General features: G+C 42.8%; 1 protein-coding gene across 2 annotated transcripts; it reads right to left on the bottom strand.

Annotated features, from left to right (window-relative positions):
- Window positions 1–12,236: 12,236 nt before the first annotated feature.
- LOC138750578 (uncharacterized) lies at window positions 12,237–17,801 on the bottom strand. 2 transcript variants are annotated; one of them, XR_011349394.1, is made up of 2 exons: window positions 12,941–17,801; window positions 12,237–12,835 (listed from the first exon to the last, which is right to left on the bottom strand). XR_011349394.1 is itself a non-coding variant. In XM_069912685.1 (2 exons), exons 1-2 carry the CDS (start codon window positions 13,286–13,288, stop codon window positions 12,419–12,421), a joined length of 765 nt encoding a protein of 254 aa, XP_069768786.1. In that variant the 5' UTR covers window positions 13,289–17,797; the 3' UTR covers window positions 12,237–12,418. The 2 variants fall into 2 exon arrangements, 1 of the variants encoding a protein (XP_069768786.1); XM_069912685.1 differs by having other exon boundaries at window positions 12,941–17,797.
- Between the last annotated feature and the right edge of the window lie 297 nt (window positions 17,802–18,098).

Below are 18,098 nucleotides of genomic sequence, written 5' to 3'. Positions count from 1 at the left end.
GTCACAGAATCTGCCTTATTCTACTGTACATCTCTGTTAAACCTTCTCAGTACTGTGAACACGGTGTCACACTATCTACCAAAGTCTACCGTATATCACTGTTAAATATTCTCCCCATTGTGAACCTGGTGTCACAGAATCTGATACAGTTTATTGTACATTACTGTTAAACCCGCCGGATAAGCTCCAGATAGCGAAAGAGTAGTTCTCGCATCTGCAGGAACTGGGGATCATTCGACGCTCCGACAGTCCTTGGGCTTCACTGCTCCACCTGGTCATGAAAGCCTCCTGTGGCTGGCATCTCTGTAGAGATTATCAATGGCTTAATGACATGACAGTACCTGACCGTTACCCCATCCCTCACATTCAGGACTTTACAGCCAATCTGCATGACGCGAGGGTATTCATCAAGGTCGACCTGGTGCGCGTGTATCATCAAATCCCATTGCACCCAAGGACATCCCCAAAACGACCATCATCACCCCCTTCAGCTTGTTCAAATTCTATGCATCCCATTTGGGCTCAAGAAAACCGCCCAGAGCTTCCAGCACCTCATGGATATGGTGCGCAGGGATTTTAATTTTGTGTTCATTTATCTGGATGACATTCTTGTCGCCAGCAGAGACTGGGCACAACACAAGTCTCACCTGCACACCCTCTTCGCCCAACTGCCAAATTCGGCCTAATGATCAACCCAGCCAAATGCCAGTTCGGAAAAGAGTCCATGCAGTTCCCGGGCCATACCATCACGACCGAAAGAGCTACACCAGCTGCTATGGTCACTGTAATCAGAGAGTTTCCACGCCCAAACAACCTCAAGGAGCTACAAGAGTTTGCAGGTATGGTCAACTTCTATAACCGATTCATTCCAGCCGCTGCACACATCATGCAGCCACTCTTCGCCCTTATCGCGGCCAAGAACAAGATACGCCTGGACTCCAGAGGCCACGAAAGTTGCCCTCGTGAAGGCTACCCTACTCGTCCCCCCACACACCGACCTTCCTATGTTGCTCTCCGTCGATGCCTCTGCCACCTCCGTTGGTGCCATCCTGCAGCAGCAGGTTAATGGACAGTGAAAACCACTGGAATTCTTTAGCCAACTTCATCGTCCGCCAGAACACGTATAGTGCTTTCAACCATGAGTTGCTGGGCATGTACCTATTAAACTATTTCTTGGAGAGGAGGCCTTTCACCATTTATACCCACCCCAAACCCCTCACTCAGGCTCTCGCTATGGCTAGAGATCCCTGGTCGGCCTGCCAACAGCATCACCTGTCCTTTGTGTTGGAGTTCACCATCAACATTTGGCACAAGGCGGAGAAAGACAATGTGGTCGCTGACACGCTGCCTAGACTATGACCAGCTTGCCCCGGATCAGTAGTCCGATGATGAGATGCAAGCCTTCAGGACGGCCATCACGGGCCAGCAGTTCCAGGTCCTCCCGATTCTTCTCGGTGATTATACTATCCTGTGCGATGTCTTCATGAGCACCCCATGACCAGTGGTTCCCCAGCAGTGGTGCAGGCATGTCTTCCACCATATCCACGACCTTTCCCACCGTTCCATCAGGTCCAAGGTTCATATGGTGGCAGAATGCTTCATTTGGCACGGGCTTCGAAAGCAGATTGCAGACTGGGCCAGAACCTGCATCCATTGCCAGCTTTCCAAGGTACACAGGAACACCAGAGTGCCCGTGCAGGATTTTGAACACGTCTGAGAATGGTTCAGCCACATACATGTGGACATTGTCAGCCCTTTACCCGTTTCCCGAAGTAACCGTTAACTTTTCACGGTGGTAGACTGCACCACTCATTGGCCTGAGGTTATCGAGAAGCCTCCACAGACTCCTGCTCCCGAGCACTTTTGACCGATTGTATTGCCTGGTTCGGCATGCTGACCCACCTCACCAGCAAACGTGGCACGCAGTTTACCTCTTCACTCTGGGCACAGCTCACCAACAGACTGGGACTGGTCGAGCGATTGCATTGCCACCTGAAGTCGGCACTTATGGCCCGCCTCACCGGCCCCAACTGGGTGCATGACCTGCCTTGGGTACTCCTGGGCATCTACTCGACACCCAAAAAGGTCTGCAGGCGTTATCGGCTGAGCTGGTCTATGGTGCACCACTAGCCCTGCCTGGTGAGTTTATCAATGCACCTCACAACTTGCAACAGGCACCGCATGGTTTACTTCCCATCTCCGGGCCCAGTTGGAGTCATTCACACCCCCACCACCGCCCAGACATGGCACACGCGCCTCTTACCAGCCCAGTGAGCTGTATTCCGCAGAGTATGTTTTTATCAGATGAGACCCTTCACAGCACCCCTTCAAAGACTGTATGAAGGGCTGTACAGAGTCATCCAGCATTCAGGATCCACCTTCACACCAGACATTAATGTAAGAGGGAACTGTTTACTGTGGACAGATTAAAGCCAGCACACCTCAACCCCAATGAGCCAGCGGTCGCGGCTCAACCCAAGAAGCGAGGCTGCCTGACAAAAAAGGCCATTGGCACCGGTTCTGGGGGGGGCTGTGTGGCGCATGCCATTAGGCATGTGATCCAGCCCTTCATGTCATGCATGCGGTGGGGCAGCCGTCCAAAATGGCACCGTCGCGGGTTTCTCCCCTACCTCGGCACCAGGCTCAGAAGCCCGTGAACTGCGGCCCACGTGACCCCCCGGTACCCTTCTCAGCCAAGTCTGGGCTGGGAGCATAAGACCAGCCATGCAAACCTGAATAAAGGAATTTTTGCTCACTGAACTCAACCTGTCTGGTTGTAGCTGCCGCTACAGTAGTATCTTAGTTTCTTTTCCTTTCTTTTCTTTTTTATATATTATCAACATATATTTGTAAGCTCTGTAACATTGTGATTTGATTTTTAATTGTTATAACTTTCATATATATGTTGATTTAAATAAAATATTCAATGAAAGAAAATTCTTCAAGAATTGTGCAGAAGAAAATTTGGATGGGATGAAACTATCTCAGAATCCATCGCACAAGATTGGAGAAATTGGATTGAGTGTCTTCAAATACTTGGACGTTTGAAGTCAACAGACTTTGGATTGGCCACGTTTGCTGTTACACCATTTTGCTGATGTAGTGAAGGTGATTTTGATCCTGTCAGTTACTGAGTCCTGTGAAAACCAAGTGCGAGTACATGGTGGATTTGTAATGGGAAAAGCCAGAGTTACTCCATTAAAGTCAGTCACCAGACCTTGAATGGAATTGACTGCTGCTACGGTGAGCAAAATGGACACTATGTTAAGAAGAGAATTACAGATGGAGTTAGCAGATTCTGAGTTTTGGCCTGATAGTACGTCAGTGCTTAAATATATTAATAATGAAATCATGAGGGTTCATATCTTTGTGACTTACAGAGAGAATGAAAACCTGGACAACAACAAATGTCAGATTTACCACAGGCCAGAGTTTCACCTGATTAATTCCCTTTTACATACGTGGAAGTTGATTATTTTGGTCCTTTTATATCACAAGATATTCCCATGATCTTCCAGTTTAGAGTGTAGTGTTACCAATGAAATTGCTGGGTCTGTCAAACATATCAGGACATCATCTGCAAATAGATTAATCTCATCTTCTTCCTGGTTTATTTACCCACGATCCTTTAATGTCTGGATCTCAGTGAATATCTTCCACCAACGGTTCTCGAATCAAAATGAAGGGAGCTGGAGATAATGGGCATCCCTGCCCACTACACCTGGTTCATGGGAATGCTGAGGACATTTGTCCATTAGGTACAACCCTAACTTTGGGCTTATAATATAATACCCTGATCTAATTTATAAAATTGGACTATTGTCTGATTATTTTAAACCCTTTTCTGTTTATTTAATGAATACATAAAAGCCCTTCAGGTCTGTAATATTTCAATATTATCTATCTATTATAAAAGCCCTCTCTGCTCAGCAAGTTTCTGCCATTAAATACTGGGCCAAAATAACAAATTAAATCTTGCTTTGGATCCTGTTTTTATCAGTTCATTTGATCCAAGATAGACCTTTGCTCCAACTATGAACTTTATGGCCTGTGTGAAGAGGGGATAACAGAGCCAGTTCCTTGTTACTAGTTGTAATTCCCCAACTTCTGCTGGGAATATAATAAATGGAAAGAGTATAGCATTTGGATCAGGCTTGCTTTAGATAATTTTGGAAAAATCAGTGAATCGCCCTTCATGGGCCATGACGGAATTACAGTTTTCCAAAAAAGTTCTACAATATTACCATTTTCCAAATTTGACACATAATCCATGATTGAAAAACTGATAGAGAATTTTGGCCAATTTAGGAACTGTTTTGGGCTAAATGGTTTTTCATTGGGCAACCCTATGATAGATAACCATCTTTTACCACCATCCTTGTTGGATGTAGATTTCAAGGATGTTATAGAATAGGTATTCAAAGTTTCAATGACCCCTTTATTTCAGTTAATTTTGCCACGTTCAAACAATTATCAACTAAATTTTGAACTTAGTAATCACTCTTTTTTGACATTGAAAAATTAGACATTTTCTTCAATCTAAGATTTTGGATTTTCCGTGAATTTCTAAGACTAATATTCTTCATCTACTTTTTTAAATTTACGGCTTTATGTTCATGGTGGATTAATAGCATGTATTTATAATAATGTATTGGGTTTAAAATCCAAGATTAAGAGCAGTTGTGAATGAGATTTAAATATAAAATTTCCAGAAGTGGCTTGGTATTCTATTCTCAATTGTATTAATGACTCTTCACTATATGCTAGGCATTGATTTTTACAATTTAAGGTGGTACAGGAATACATATGTCCAAACTGAAACTATCTCGCTTGTATGCAAATGTTGATTCACTATGTGAGAAATTTAAAATTTTCCAAGTCTCTTTAATTCCTCTGTTTTGGGAATGCTCAAACTTAGAGAAATTCAGGAAAGGCATTTTTCAAACTTTATCAATGGTTCTTAAGATCAATTTTGAACTTGTCCGTTAAATTGCTCTGTTTGGTTTTTCTCGTGATCCAGATAAACCATCGTCGGCAGCTCAGAAAAAATTTTGAGCTTTTGCTACGTTAATAGCCAGATGAGCAATGTTATTGAAATGGAAAGATGATTCTTCCCCGACTCATACACTGTGATTACATGATGTAATGTCCTTTTAAGTTTAGAGACAATCATATCTTATATTAAAGATAGAAAGTTCCAATTGATGAAATAATGGGGCACATTCCTAGAATTTTTCTACAATTGGAGGAACTAAATGTGTGGTTTGGCCATTCATCGCCTGTTCTCTGGGGGCTACCAGTGGTTCTACACTATTCTTCTTTTCTTCATTACATAAGATAACTTTGATTAGAGGGAGAGGTTGGATTAGACCTAATTTTTAGGTTTTTTTCGTTTTAGCAGTTAATTTTTTTTCTTTTTTCCTTCTATTTAATTTATTTCAGTTAATGGGTTTGACGGTGTTCTATAGATTATTTCTGATCAATTGTTTTTGAGGTTAATGAAACAGTTTGCCATTGTGTTCAAGATGGTTAAAGGAGAGAAAGAGTAAACACTCTTTATTCTGAATAAGATGGCATCTAAAGGATGACATGGTTGGTGTGGAAATTAGCACAACACCTTTACAGCACCAATGGTTGGGACCGGACCTGGGTTCGGGTCCTGCACTGTCTATAAAGAGTTTGAAAGTCTTCCCTGTATCTGCGTGGATTTTCCTCAGGGGCTCTGGTTTCCTCCATCCATTCAAAATGTGCAGGGGGTGTAGGTCAATGGGGTGTAAATTGGGCAGCATGGCTTCAGGGCATGAGATGTTCTGCTACCATGCTGTATGTCTAAGTTAAAAATTAACCGAATATACAATATAAACGTAACTCATTTTATGGCATCGCGCGCTCATGTGCCTTCTCATAACATTTACTGGGTGATCTCTAAAATTTCTTGATTGATCAAGAACACTCTCTACTCCTTTCTGAAACCTCTCATGCCTGGGTTCATCCCGATATCCATGTGTGTGTCCTCTCACCAAATTGTTTAAGAATCAGTGACCATAACTAAATCTTTCAGGTTCACATCCTTCCTCCCAGTTTTGTAGTGGAGTCTAATTCTTTGAATGATATTGCCATTACATGTACAATATAGATGTTGTATTTAAAATATAAAACAATCCACATCAATCATCAAGCTGCCATTTACACCTACCTGAGGGATGTGAGAGGACATCAGTACCCAGAGGAAACCCATGGAGTCAAAATTGTAAGGTTTGGAGTAGAGTGGATGAAAAGCCAGAAGGTAATTGATGTGTTATGTTGTCTTCTGTTCAATGGATGAGCCTGGCTCGACATTTATCTCGATGCAGTTTTTTTGGAAGTTTATTTAAGAATTTTACAGAACCAAGAAAAAATACAAAGTTTAATCTAAAACTACCCTCTACTACCTCCCACTTCCCTCCTCCCCCTTCTAATCTATCCCAGCCCCTATAACCCTCACCCCTACGAAGCTTATATTAAAAAACTCAATAGCATCGTCTCATAACAGACTGTTACGGTGTGACATCCATTTACATCTTGCAACACGTATAAGGCTTTTACTTAACATCTCAACCCATACATTCCAAATACCAACTTCACATCTTTATAAAAAAAGAATAATTATTTTGCAAATTATACGTTATTTTCTCTAAGTAAATACATGATTGAATTTCATTGTGTCATCTATAAATACTCAATTCGACATCATTTTTCCAAGTTGCAGCTATACATTTTCTAGCCACTGCTAATTCTAAACGAATATATGCAATTTGAGGTTTCTCCAAGCGTAAATTTGCCGTAATTGTATTCATGTATCCCAGTAATCATACCCATGGATCCACATATAAATCTATTTGAAAAGAACTCGCAAAAATTTAATCACTTTTTACCAAAAGGGCTTCAACTTTAAACATTCCCACGCTGAGTATAAAAAAAGTACCTGTCTGATCACCAAATCAAAAACACAAATCTGACCCACTAAATCCATATTTTGTCAGTTTTTCAGGAGTTCAATATAACTGATGCAGAAAGTTATAACTAACTAAACTATATCGTACATTAATTAATTTCATAACACTAACCAAACACATGTAAGACCACTCATCCACAGAAATAGGAACACATAAATCCTTCTCCCATTTATCCTTTATTTTAAATATATCTACCTTTTTCATCTTTTCTTGTAATAACATATCATTTCGGAAACAAATCTCTTCTTTCCCCTTATCAACAATTAATCTCTCAAATTTCATTTGACCAGGTTATACTAAAATTTCTACCAAAGCATTCTAATAATAAATCTTGTACTTGATAGTAAGCAAATAAAGTATTTTGTGATATTCCAAATTTCTCTCTGTCTATTAAACCAAAACAGTCCTCCAATAATATCACTTCTTTTGATTCCCAATCTTTCAAATAAGAATTATTCATAGAAAATGAAATTGTCTGATTCTGATATAATGGTGTCTTAGCTGAAATCTTACCTTTCGATCCTATAAACTGATTCCATTTATACCATTCTCCTATCAAATGTTTCAATACTGTCAGTTGATACTACTGCAAAAGCAGAGGATTCCATTTATATATAAAATAATGTATTGTTCTTTCTTGTATTTGATCCATCTCCACATTCACCCACATCGGAGGTTGGTCAATATCAAACAGTCTATTCATAAACTTTAATTGTGCTACTTGATAATAATTTTGAAAATGTGGAATTGATGACCTCCCAAAACATACCTCCATGTCAACTTTTGCATAGAGACTCTAGACAACTTACCTTTCCATAGAAAGAAACAATCTGCTTTATTTAATTCCTGAAAGAACTTTCCCGGTATAACACTCAAAATAGATTGAAACAAATACTGAATGCGTGGATATATACTCATTTTAATACAATTTACCCGTGTTAACAGTGACTCCTTCCATCTATTTAAATCAAAGTTAATCTTATTTAATAATGGTACATAATTTAAGCTGTATAAATTTTGATACTCTTTATCCATTATTATGCCCAAATAATTTTATTTGACCATTTAAACTTCATAAGTTGTTTCCAATCTGAATAATCTCCATCTGATATTAGTAATATCTCACTTTACTTTATAGCCTGACATTACCCCGTATCTTTTCAACAAATTTTGTAATGGTTCGAAAGAATTCTTAGGTTGAGACAAATATATCAACACATCATCTGCAAACAGATTAATTTTATACTCTTGCCCACCAATTGTAATTCCCTTAATATTCATTTCTTGCCTAATTGCTTGGTTCTATAACTAATGCAAATAAGGCTAGTGACAGCGGACGACCCTGTCTAGTGGATCTAAACAAATTGAATGCCTGCAAAATCTGTCCATTTGTCACCACCCGAGCAGGAGTATTAGTATATAATGCCTTAACCCAACTGGTAAAGAGTGGTCCAAATTTATATTTTTCTAACACCTTAAATAAAAATTCCACTCCACACTGTGGAAAGCCGTTTCCATGTCTAGCGCTAATATCATTGTCTGGTTGAGTTGTCTTGAAGCATTAATTATTGTAATTAATTTAGTAATATTATCAGCTGAATACCTGTCCTTGATAAATCCTGCTTGATCCACATGTACTAATTGCGGTAAAAGGTTAGCCAATCTGTTTGCTAAAACCTTTGCTACAATTTTGTAATCTACATTCAATATTATTATTTATTAATATTAGTCTGTATGACACAACTTTTAATGGATCTCTGTCTTTCTTTGGGATGAGTGTTATTAATGCCCTTGAAAACGATTCTGGAAATAAACCTGTATCAGTGGCGAGCTTCAGTACATCAGAATATTCCGGAAATAACAAATCATAAAAATTTCTCTAAAATTCCAATGTAAATCCATCTTCTCCAGGGGATTTTCCACTTGTCATAGATTGTAACGCCTCCTTAAGTTCCAAATCAGTAAATGAACCATCCAAAGTCTTAATATCCTCTTCCTCTAATAAAGGTAAATTTAAATTCGACAAAAAACAATCAATCTGCTCCATATCCGAATTCCCTTCAGATAAAGTCCCGATAAAATGTACAAAATTCATCATTAATATCCTGTGGTTTATGTTATCTCTGAATTTCTCCTAACTGCATTCTAGGCACTTGTTCAGTTTCCAATTGCTAAGTTAAAACCGTATGTGCTCTCTCCCTCAACTCATAGTAGAGGTGTTTCCATCATTGAATTATTTTTTCACAATTGTATTATAACAAAGCTTCAATTTGGACAACTGTATTTTATTATCCTCAGTTGAATTTTTCTGAAATGTCTTCTCTAATGTTGCAATTTCTTTCTCTAAGTCCTGAATTTCTGCTATATATTGTTTCTTCACTTTTGCTGTGTAAGTAATAGTTTGACCTCGTAAATATCTTTTTTAAAGTATCCCATAACATAAACTTACTTTGAACTGATCCCTTATTCGTTTCTAAAAAAACCTAATCTGATCTCTTACAAGCGTAATAATTTCAGGTTTTTTTTAACAACATTTCATTAAATCACCAACAATAACAAGTTTCCACCATCTCTGCGATACTACGTGAAATTAACAATAATGAGTGATCTGACAGAATCCTACTCTTATACTCAGCCTGTCTGATTCGACCCTGCAAATGGGCTGATACCAAAAAAAACTATTCTTGAAACCGAATCATGACGTGCAGAATAAAAGGAAAATTCCTTTTCAGTCGGATTCCTCCATTCCCATATTTCCACTAAATTTAAATCCCCCATCAACTCAGTTATTCTTTTCGCCATTTTGTTTTTTTTTCACAATTTTTCGAGATTTAATCAACAACGGATCCAAACAACAATTAAAATCTCCTCCAACCATAATATTCTCATTGATTGATTCAAATATAAAAATGCATCAGGAACAGAGTGAACATCATCTTCATTCAGTCCGTACAAATTCATCCAAGTCCAAGCCTCTGAAAATAGTTTCCAATTAACCTTCAAAATCCTCTCTACATGAGCAGAAAAAGATTCTAAAAAGGCACCTTTTTATGTATCTCCCGATAGTTTTTACCTGGCCCACCAGGAGTCACTGTTTTCACTTTTGTACATGGTTTTTCATTGTTTGAGAAGATTTTATAATTTGCAATGTTTTCCCGGGAATTTTAACAGCTCTTGGCTAATATTGTGAACTCCGAGTTGCGCACATATTGAAATATGAAAATAAAGTATCTATTTTGAGGAACAGAAGGAAAGGACACTGCTGGTGACACATCTCAGAGAGCAAAGGTGCAGGAAGGGGGAACATTGCAGAGTGCGTCGAAAGAACCAAACACTTGTTGATCCAAACCAAGACTTTTATTAACTAAAAGACTGGAGCATATCATACGTGGGTCGACCAGTCCAGAATGACCTGGTCTGGCTAGGAGAAATCCTTTAAGACCTGCCAGTAGGTGTGGCTACACTCTCAGCCAATCACAGTCATCCTACACTACACTCTGGACAGATACACATTGGTGTTAGAATCTGTACTATCAGGGGGAACGACCAGAAGGCAATTGCTGTGTTATGTGGCTTTCTGCAGGTGTGCAGAAATGCTGGGAAACAATTCTGGGGGCCATCTCTTTTTCTTCACCCGTTACAGAGCAGCAGGTAGCTGGGAGAAAACAGCAAGGCTGCAGAGAGACAGATAGATTAGGAGAATGGAAAAAGAAGAGGCCAGTGAATTCCAAAGTAGGAAAATGTCTGGTCATGAACTTTGGGAGAAGGAATAAAAGGGCAGATTATTATTGCATAGGGTGAACATTCAAAATTCTGGGGGAGATGGACCTTGGCATCGCCGTGCAGGATGCCCCATAGGTTAACTTCCATGTTGGTGGTCAATCAGCTGATTGGAATGTTGGTATTCATATCGCAAATAATAGGATATAAGAGCAGGGATGTGATGTTGAGGCTTAAGAAGACACTGGCGAGGCAGCACCTGCAGTAGCGGAGAGAGTTTTGGGCTCCTTATTGAAGAAAGGATGTGCTGGCATTGCAGAAGATTCACAAGAATGATTCCTGGAATGAAGGGATTAATATATGAGGAAGGTTTGATGGATCTTGGACTATACTCCTTGGTGTTCAGAAGAATGATGAGTGGTAGGGGTCCTAAGAAGCACTTCGAATGTTGAGAAGCCTGGATACAGTAGATGTGGTAAAATTATCTCCCATGTTAGAGGAGTCAAGGACGAGAGAGCACAACTTCAGGGTTGAAGGATTCCCACTAAAAACAGAGGTGCAGAGGGATTTCTTGACACACAGACTGCAGAACCTCTTGAATTTTTTAAATGGTGGCTGCAGTGACCAAATGATTGGGTGCATTTAATGCACTTCAACTCTGTCTGCTGCAACAGGGTGGATCTCCCAGTGGCCACCCATTTCAATGCTTACATGGCTGACCGTGGACTCAAGCACATTTAGATTCTGATGAAAACAATTCATTAAATAAGTAAAAGTTCAACCACAGCAACTGCTGGAATATAAGTTATACAAAGCTGCTGGAAAAAGCAGGTCAGGAAGCAGAGAAACCAAGAACTGGAGAAGTAAGAAAACAAGTGTATTTGAATTGACAGGTTGGAGAAAACACAGAATAGGTGTTGGGAAATTTGCAAAGAAAGTCCTGGCCAAATAATGTAAGAAGCAGCCAAGTGGAACCACAAGATGCCCCTGTTATGCAATTTTCCCAGGTGGCACATTTTTGTGGCCTTGTCTTGAGATGTGCATCTATATGTGGTGCTTAAAAACCCACCGTTAAGCTGGAGGAGCTCAGCCCGGATTTTCAGTGTCCATAGGAGATCAAGATATGTTCCCAACATTTCAGTCCTGAGCCCTTCTTCAAGGAATGAGCCAGATACAGGAACTCTTAGAAAAGGCACTTTCAGGTGGCCAAATGCCCCACTTGTAAAGCCGCATATAATGGCAATATGGGCTGCCGGAAGGCCACCTGAATGCGCAGGATGCGCCTGCCAAATGAACTTGGTAACCCTCCTCCGAGAGGTATAATCGGCACAACACAGAAATGCTGTGGTGCCGGGTGGAGGTGTTTGTTGTGTTTACCATTTTTGTTTTTGTTCTGCGGTGTTCAAGTGTGGAGTGTATTTGCAATGTGATTTGTCCGTTCCATGGTTTACATCTAGTTTAAACATAATGTGAAATGTTTACATTGCTATATCGAACTCAGATATTTATGAAGCAATAAGATTTCTCAAAAAATGTTTTTTATTACATTTTTGACAAGCACACAAGTCTCATTTATATGCAACCATTACTTCACGAGAACACATAACATGCCAGGCAGTAGGCTCATGTTGTCGCATTGGGTGGGGAGGGTGGAGGGGGGAACAAGTTGTGGAAATTAGGAGCTAGGTGGCAGGGTCATACCCTTACAGGATGGACAAAATGGCAGAATGGATGGCCTGGTGCCCATGGGCCTGCTGATTGCGACAATCTGTGCTAATGGGTGCAGGACCATCTGCTTCAACCAACGTCCACTCTGACAGAAAGTCTTCCTTGTTAATCTCACATATATTGTGCAGGACACAGCGAGCAAACACAACACCTGGGACTAAGGTGGTAGAGATATCCAGACGGTTGGACAGGCACCACCGGCAGCCATTTAGACGGCAATATGCATGTTCCACCACTATCCTTGCAGAATTAAGGGCCTTGTTAAATCTTTGCTGATCCAGATCCAGTCCTTGGTGCTGTGTGAACCCCTTCATCAGCCAATTTCGTAGTGGATATGCCAGATGACCCACAAGATGCGCTGGAACCTCCACTCCATTAACATCCTTGGACACCTGCAGGCACAACAATGGAGAATGTTGTTAATTCATACACATGACCGTTGACACAATAAGCATACATAAGATTGACACATGGAGCTTTGTAGGGTGAACACTCACGTCAGGTGGGAAGTGGTATCCGCCCTGGTCCTCTTCCTTTCTATACAGAGGAGAGTTGGCAAGCACTCGGGCATCATGGGTACTGCCCGGCCAACAAACACATCTGAGAAGCTGTAACGTGAATGGAAAGCACAGTGAAGTGATAGACATTGAGATGTGATGTGATAAAGACCAATAAAGGCTTAGCTCACCAGAATCTGTGGTCGACCACCGCTTGCAGAACCATTGAATGCCAGCCTTTGCGATTGTAGTAGGCTGCAGCATGCAAGCTGGGGGCAATAATGGGAATATGTGATCCATCAATGGCACCGGCACACATTGGGTATCCCCTTTGCACCAAGCTGTCATTGGTCTCCTGGAGACATGTTCCAATGGGCAGGGACATGAGACGTTTACCTCTGGGCAGAAACAATGTCAAGCTGGCACTGAAAGGTGTTGTTAAGGTTACTGAACGCTTACTATACCTTTTGACAATTCACATCTGATAGGTAACAGACTCCATCAGCTGTGTTTGGGCAGGAAACCAATTTATGAATGGGCTGCCTTTTGGCAGCTCATTGACTCGATCGGTAGTCAGTTAGCGCTACTGCATTAAAAATATCAAGGAAGACATCATGGATTTTGGAGATTGGGACCCTGTTGGGAAGAATTGATCATTGATCCCTGTCTGGAAGATTTGCTGGCCTAAAGACTTATATTTTCTCTCCCAGTCTGTTCTCTGGAAGCCTGTGAATGAGTAAAACCTATACTGGTTGTATTTTCATCGAGATTCATAGCTATCCTATAAACAAAAACTTCTCCATGTCCGCCACAAGAGCGGGGATCTCCCAGTGGCCACCTGCTTCAATTCCCCATCCCATTCTCTTGCTGACAGCCTGTTCATGGTCTTGTCGTGGCTGCTAAAGGTGGTGCTACTGAAATGAAGCACCTCCACACAGTATGAAGTGAACCAGTAACTGCCTTTATGTGAATCTCTCGTGCTGCTTTTAGGGGACGACCTCATTCCTCTCTGGGGTGCACTGGTCTAGGGGAGTGATGTCAGTGCGTTGCGTAGTCATTGCCTGCCCAGTGACGTGCAACCAGGATGTGGCAACATCTCTCAGGCAATATGTGTCGCCAAACGCATGTTTCTCGTGAGAAGGGAAGGGGGGCCTATGCCATCTTGTACCAACTGACTGGGACAGCGATTCAGCCCGCCTGACCACATGGTCGCTCGGCCTGCTATGAAAAACCTCATCCCTATCACATCCAATTAACACCTTTTGTTGGGCTGGATTTGTCCCCTAACCAGAATTCTGAGCCTTTCTGAGATTTCCTGCTTCTGGGTTATTCTGTTTATTCCTTGAAGAAGGGCTCAGGCCTGAATGCTGGAAAGAATAGCTGAGTTCCCTCAGCATGTCGGTGTGTTTGTAATTATAATCACAGCGTCTGCAGACTTCTGTGTTTCACTCATCTTTATTTGTAATACAAAGAACTGATGTTGGCAGTGGTGGTGGGGAGAGAGTGGGGGGTGGGGAACCATCTGATGGCATCCTCATTAGTACCTGGACCTACCACTTTGTGTCAGCCTATCCCAACAACTGGGAGCTACAACCCTGCGACAGTTCCCATAGAATTAGAGGACTAACAGTAGATCTGTGTGGAAAGAACAACCTTAGCTGCTTCTTGCCCTTTCGTGTAAGACTTTATTCGTAATAAATGATCGACCACAAAAAACCCTGTTCCAAGTCTCTTTCAGCCCTTAGTATCATGTCCATACATTCCCATCATTGAACATTTTACATGCGCTCTCTGTTTGCACTCGGATGGTGAGTGGGAGCAGTTCCTTTGGTGCTTCAACCTTCTCCCGACCCCTGCACAGAAGCTGTTCTTCATCCTGCTGATGCTGGTTCTGATCCTCCTTTCTCTTCCTTGATGGGAGCAGCTGAGAGATGCTGTGGGCAGGGTCAAAGGGCTTCTCCAGGATTTGGCATGGCCTCTTCAGACAAGGATCCTGCTAGATCACACTGATGGGGAAGAGGGAGACTCCAGTGATCCTCTCTGTTGCTCTGAGGGTCCTGTGGATTGACTCCAATCCATTTCTCTGCAAGGACCCTCTCATCCAGTTTAGTTTGTACTTGTGTGGTGTTTCAAGGTCCCTCGGCCTGACGGAGATTGCCGATTCTATCGCATCTGCTGATTCCAAACGACCTTAGTTCCTCCGTCCTGTCGGGTCAGTCCGATTTAATGTTTCTCATCTTTTGTTTGATTTTTTAAGATTGTGTAGTGGATGTGTGTGGGGTATAAGTGCATGGGTGCTTGTGGGTGGGTATATGTGTGAGCGTGTGTAAGAAGGGGTGTGAGGGACAGTGTGTGTGTGTGTGTGTGTGTGTGTGAGGGAGTGGGAGTGTCTGTTGGCATTTGGGTGTGTGTGGTAGTGTGTGTGTGCGTGCATGTATGTGGGGGTTTTATTTACAGTGAAAAAGTATATACAGAATATTTACAATATATACAGAATATATACAGAAGAGTGAACAAATATATACAAATATATCAATGATCAAATATATACAGAACATATGTACAAAGCACAACATCGACGTCAAATGAAAAGAACTCGACAAAATTATCTCACTTATCGAACACGTCCCTGATATAAAAGCACATCTACCAATTTGCCCCGAAATAGTTGGGGTTGTGTGTGGGATTTGGGATGTGTGTGTGGAGTTGTGTGGAATTGGGTGTGTGTTTGTGGACTGCATGTTCGGGTATTGGGGTGTTGGATGGAACGTGTGAGTGGATGTGTGTGGTGTGTGTGGGTGAGATTGTGCGGTGGATGTGTGTGGGTTATATGTGCATGGTTGCTTGTGGGTGGGAATGTGTGTGGGAATGTGTGTGGGCGTGTGTAAGAAGGGGTGTGGGGGAGGGTGTGTGTGTGAGGGTGTGTGTGCAGATATGTGGGGCTTTTGTTTACAGTGAAAAAGTATATACAGAATATATACAATATATACAGAATATATACAGAACAGTGAACAAATATATACAAATATATCAACGCTCAAATATATACAGAACATTTGCACAAAGCACAACATCGACGTCAAATGGAAGGAACTCGACAAAATTAACTCACTTATGGAACACGTCCCTGATAGAAAAGCACATCTTCCAATTTGCCCCAAAATCATTGGGATGTGTGTCTGGAGTTTTGTGGGATTGGGGTGTGTGTTTGGGGTCTGCATGTGGGGTTATGGAGGGAATGGGTGAGGGGTTGTGTGTGGGGTGTGTGGGTAGGATTGTGTGGTGGATATGTGTGGAGTGTATGTGCTTGGGTCCTTTTGGGTAGGTATGTGTGTGGGCGTGTGTAAGAAGGGGTGTGAGGGAGGTTGTGTGTATGTATGTGTGCGTGTGGGAGGGTGTGGGAGTGGGTATGTGTGCGTGTGTGCATTTCCTTCTTTCCATTTTCCATAAGTGAACAAATATATGCAGACATTTGTACAAAGCACAACATCGACGTCAAATGGAAGGAACTCGACAAAATTATCTCACTGATAGAACATGTCGCTGATATAAAAGAACATCTTCCAATTTGCCCCGAAATAATTGGGGGGACCTATCCTGAACGATTTTCAGAACCTTTCATTCTAAATCCCGACTTCCAGACCCATATTATATTCGTCTAGGAACAAAGTCTACTTTAAATACAAGAATCTGGTTCGGAGACGGGATTAAGGGGAGAGGGAGAAAAGAGATTCTATTGGAGTGTGGATGTGTGTGTGTGTGGGGTCACTGTGGGAGTTGTCTGAGTGTGTGGATTGAGTGTGTGGCAAGTGGATGTGAGAGGTTTGTGTGGGGTGAGTGTTTGGTAAGTGTGGGGATGTGGGGTGTGTGTGTAAGTGGGAGTGTGTGTGGGAAGTGTGTGTAAGTATGTGGGTGTGTGGGGTGTGTGTGGGAATTGTGTGTGGTCTGTTTGTAGTGTGGAGTCAGTGTGGAAGGTGTCTGAGTGTGTGGGAAGTGTGTTTGTGGGTGTGTGTGAGAGGTGTGTGTGGGGTGTGTGTAAGTGGGAGTGTGTGGGTTGTATGTGAGGATTAGTGTAGGGGGCTGTGTGGGGGTGTCTGAGTGTGTGGATGGGGGGTGAGAGTGTGTGGGATTGGTGGATGGGGGTGTGGAGGGGAGTGTGTTGTGGGGTATGTGTGTGGGAGTGTGTATGAGGGGTATGTGTGTGTGGGTTATGTGTGGTGTGTGTTTGTGAGGGATGTGTGTTTGTGGGGGGTGGATGTGTAGGGAGTGCGGTGTGTGGGGGTGGGTGTGTGTAAGGTGTGTTAATGTGGTGTGTGTGTGTGAGGGATGGGTGTGTGTGGGAAGTGTGTGTAGATGTGTGTTTGTGAGAATATGTGTAGGGGGCAGTGTGGGGGTGTCTGAGTGTGTGGATGTGTGGGTGGGGGGTGAGAGTGTGTGGGATGGGTGGAGAGATGGTGTGGAGGGGTGTGTGTTGTGGGGCATGTGTGAGGGTGTGTGTATGAGGGGTGTGGGTGTGGGTTATGTGTGGTGTGTGTGAGGGGTGTGTGTGTGGTTGTGAGGGGTGTGAGTTTGTGGGGGATGGGTGTATGGGGAGTGTTTGAGGGGTGCGGGTTTGGGGTGTGTGTGGGGGTGTGTATGTGTGAGTGGGTGTGTGTGGCAGGGTGAGTGTGTGTGTCAGTGTCTGTGTGGGGCACCAACGTATATAGGTCATGGCAAGCATTGCATGCGCCCCCACCCCGCTTGTCAGCGCTACTTCCATCCCCATACTTGTCAATGACGACGTCATCTTGCACCCCTTGACACATCAGCGATGGCACCAACCTCCCTCCCTCCATCAGCGATGGCACCAACCTCCCTCCCTCCATCAGCGATGGCACCAACCACCCTCCCTCCATCAGCGATGGGACCACCCCCCTCCTTCTATCAGCGATGGCACCAACCTCCCTCCCTCCATCAGCGATGGCACCACCCCCCCCTCATTCCATCAGCGATGGCACCAAGCTCCCTCCCTCCATCAGCGATGGCACCACCCCCCTCCCTCCATCAGCGATGGCACCAACCTCCCTCCCTCCATCAGCGATGGCACCAACCCCCCTCCCTCCATCAGCGATGGCACCAATCCACCTCCTTCCATCAGCGACGGCACCAACCCCCCTCC

This window comes from Narcine bancroftii, unplaced genomic scaffold (genome assembly GCF_036971445.1).
Source record: "Narcine bancroftii isolate sNarBan1 unplaced genomic scaffold, sNarBan1.hap1 Scaffold_168, whole genome shotgun sequence".
Lineage (NCBI taxonomy): Eukaryota > Metazoa > Chordata > Chondrichthyes > Torpediniformes > Narcinidae > Narcine > Narcine bancroftii.
The sequence above is the reverse complement of the archived record's forward strand: the minus strand, read 5'-3'. Positions and strand labels throughout refer to the sequence as shown.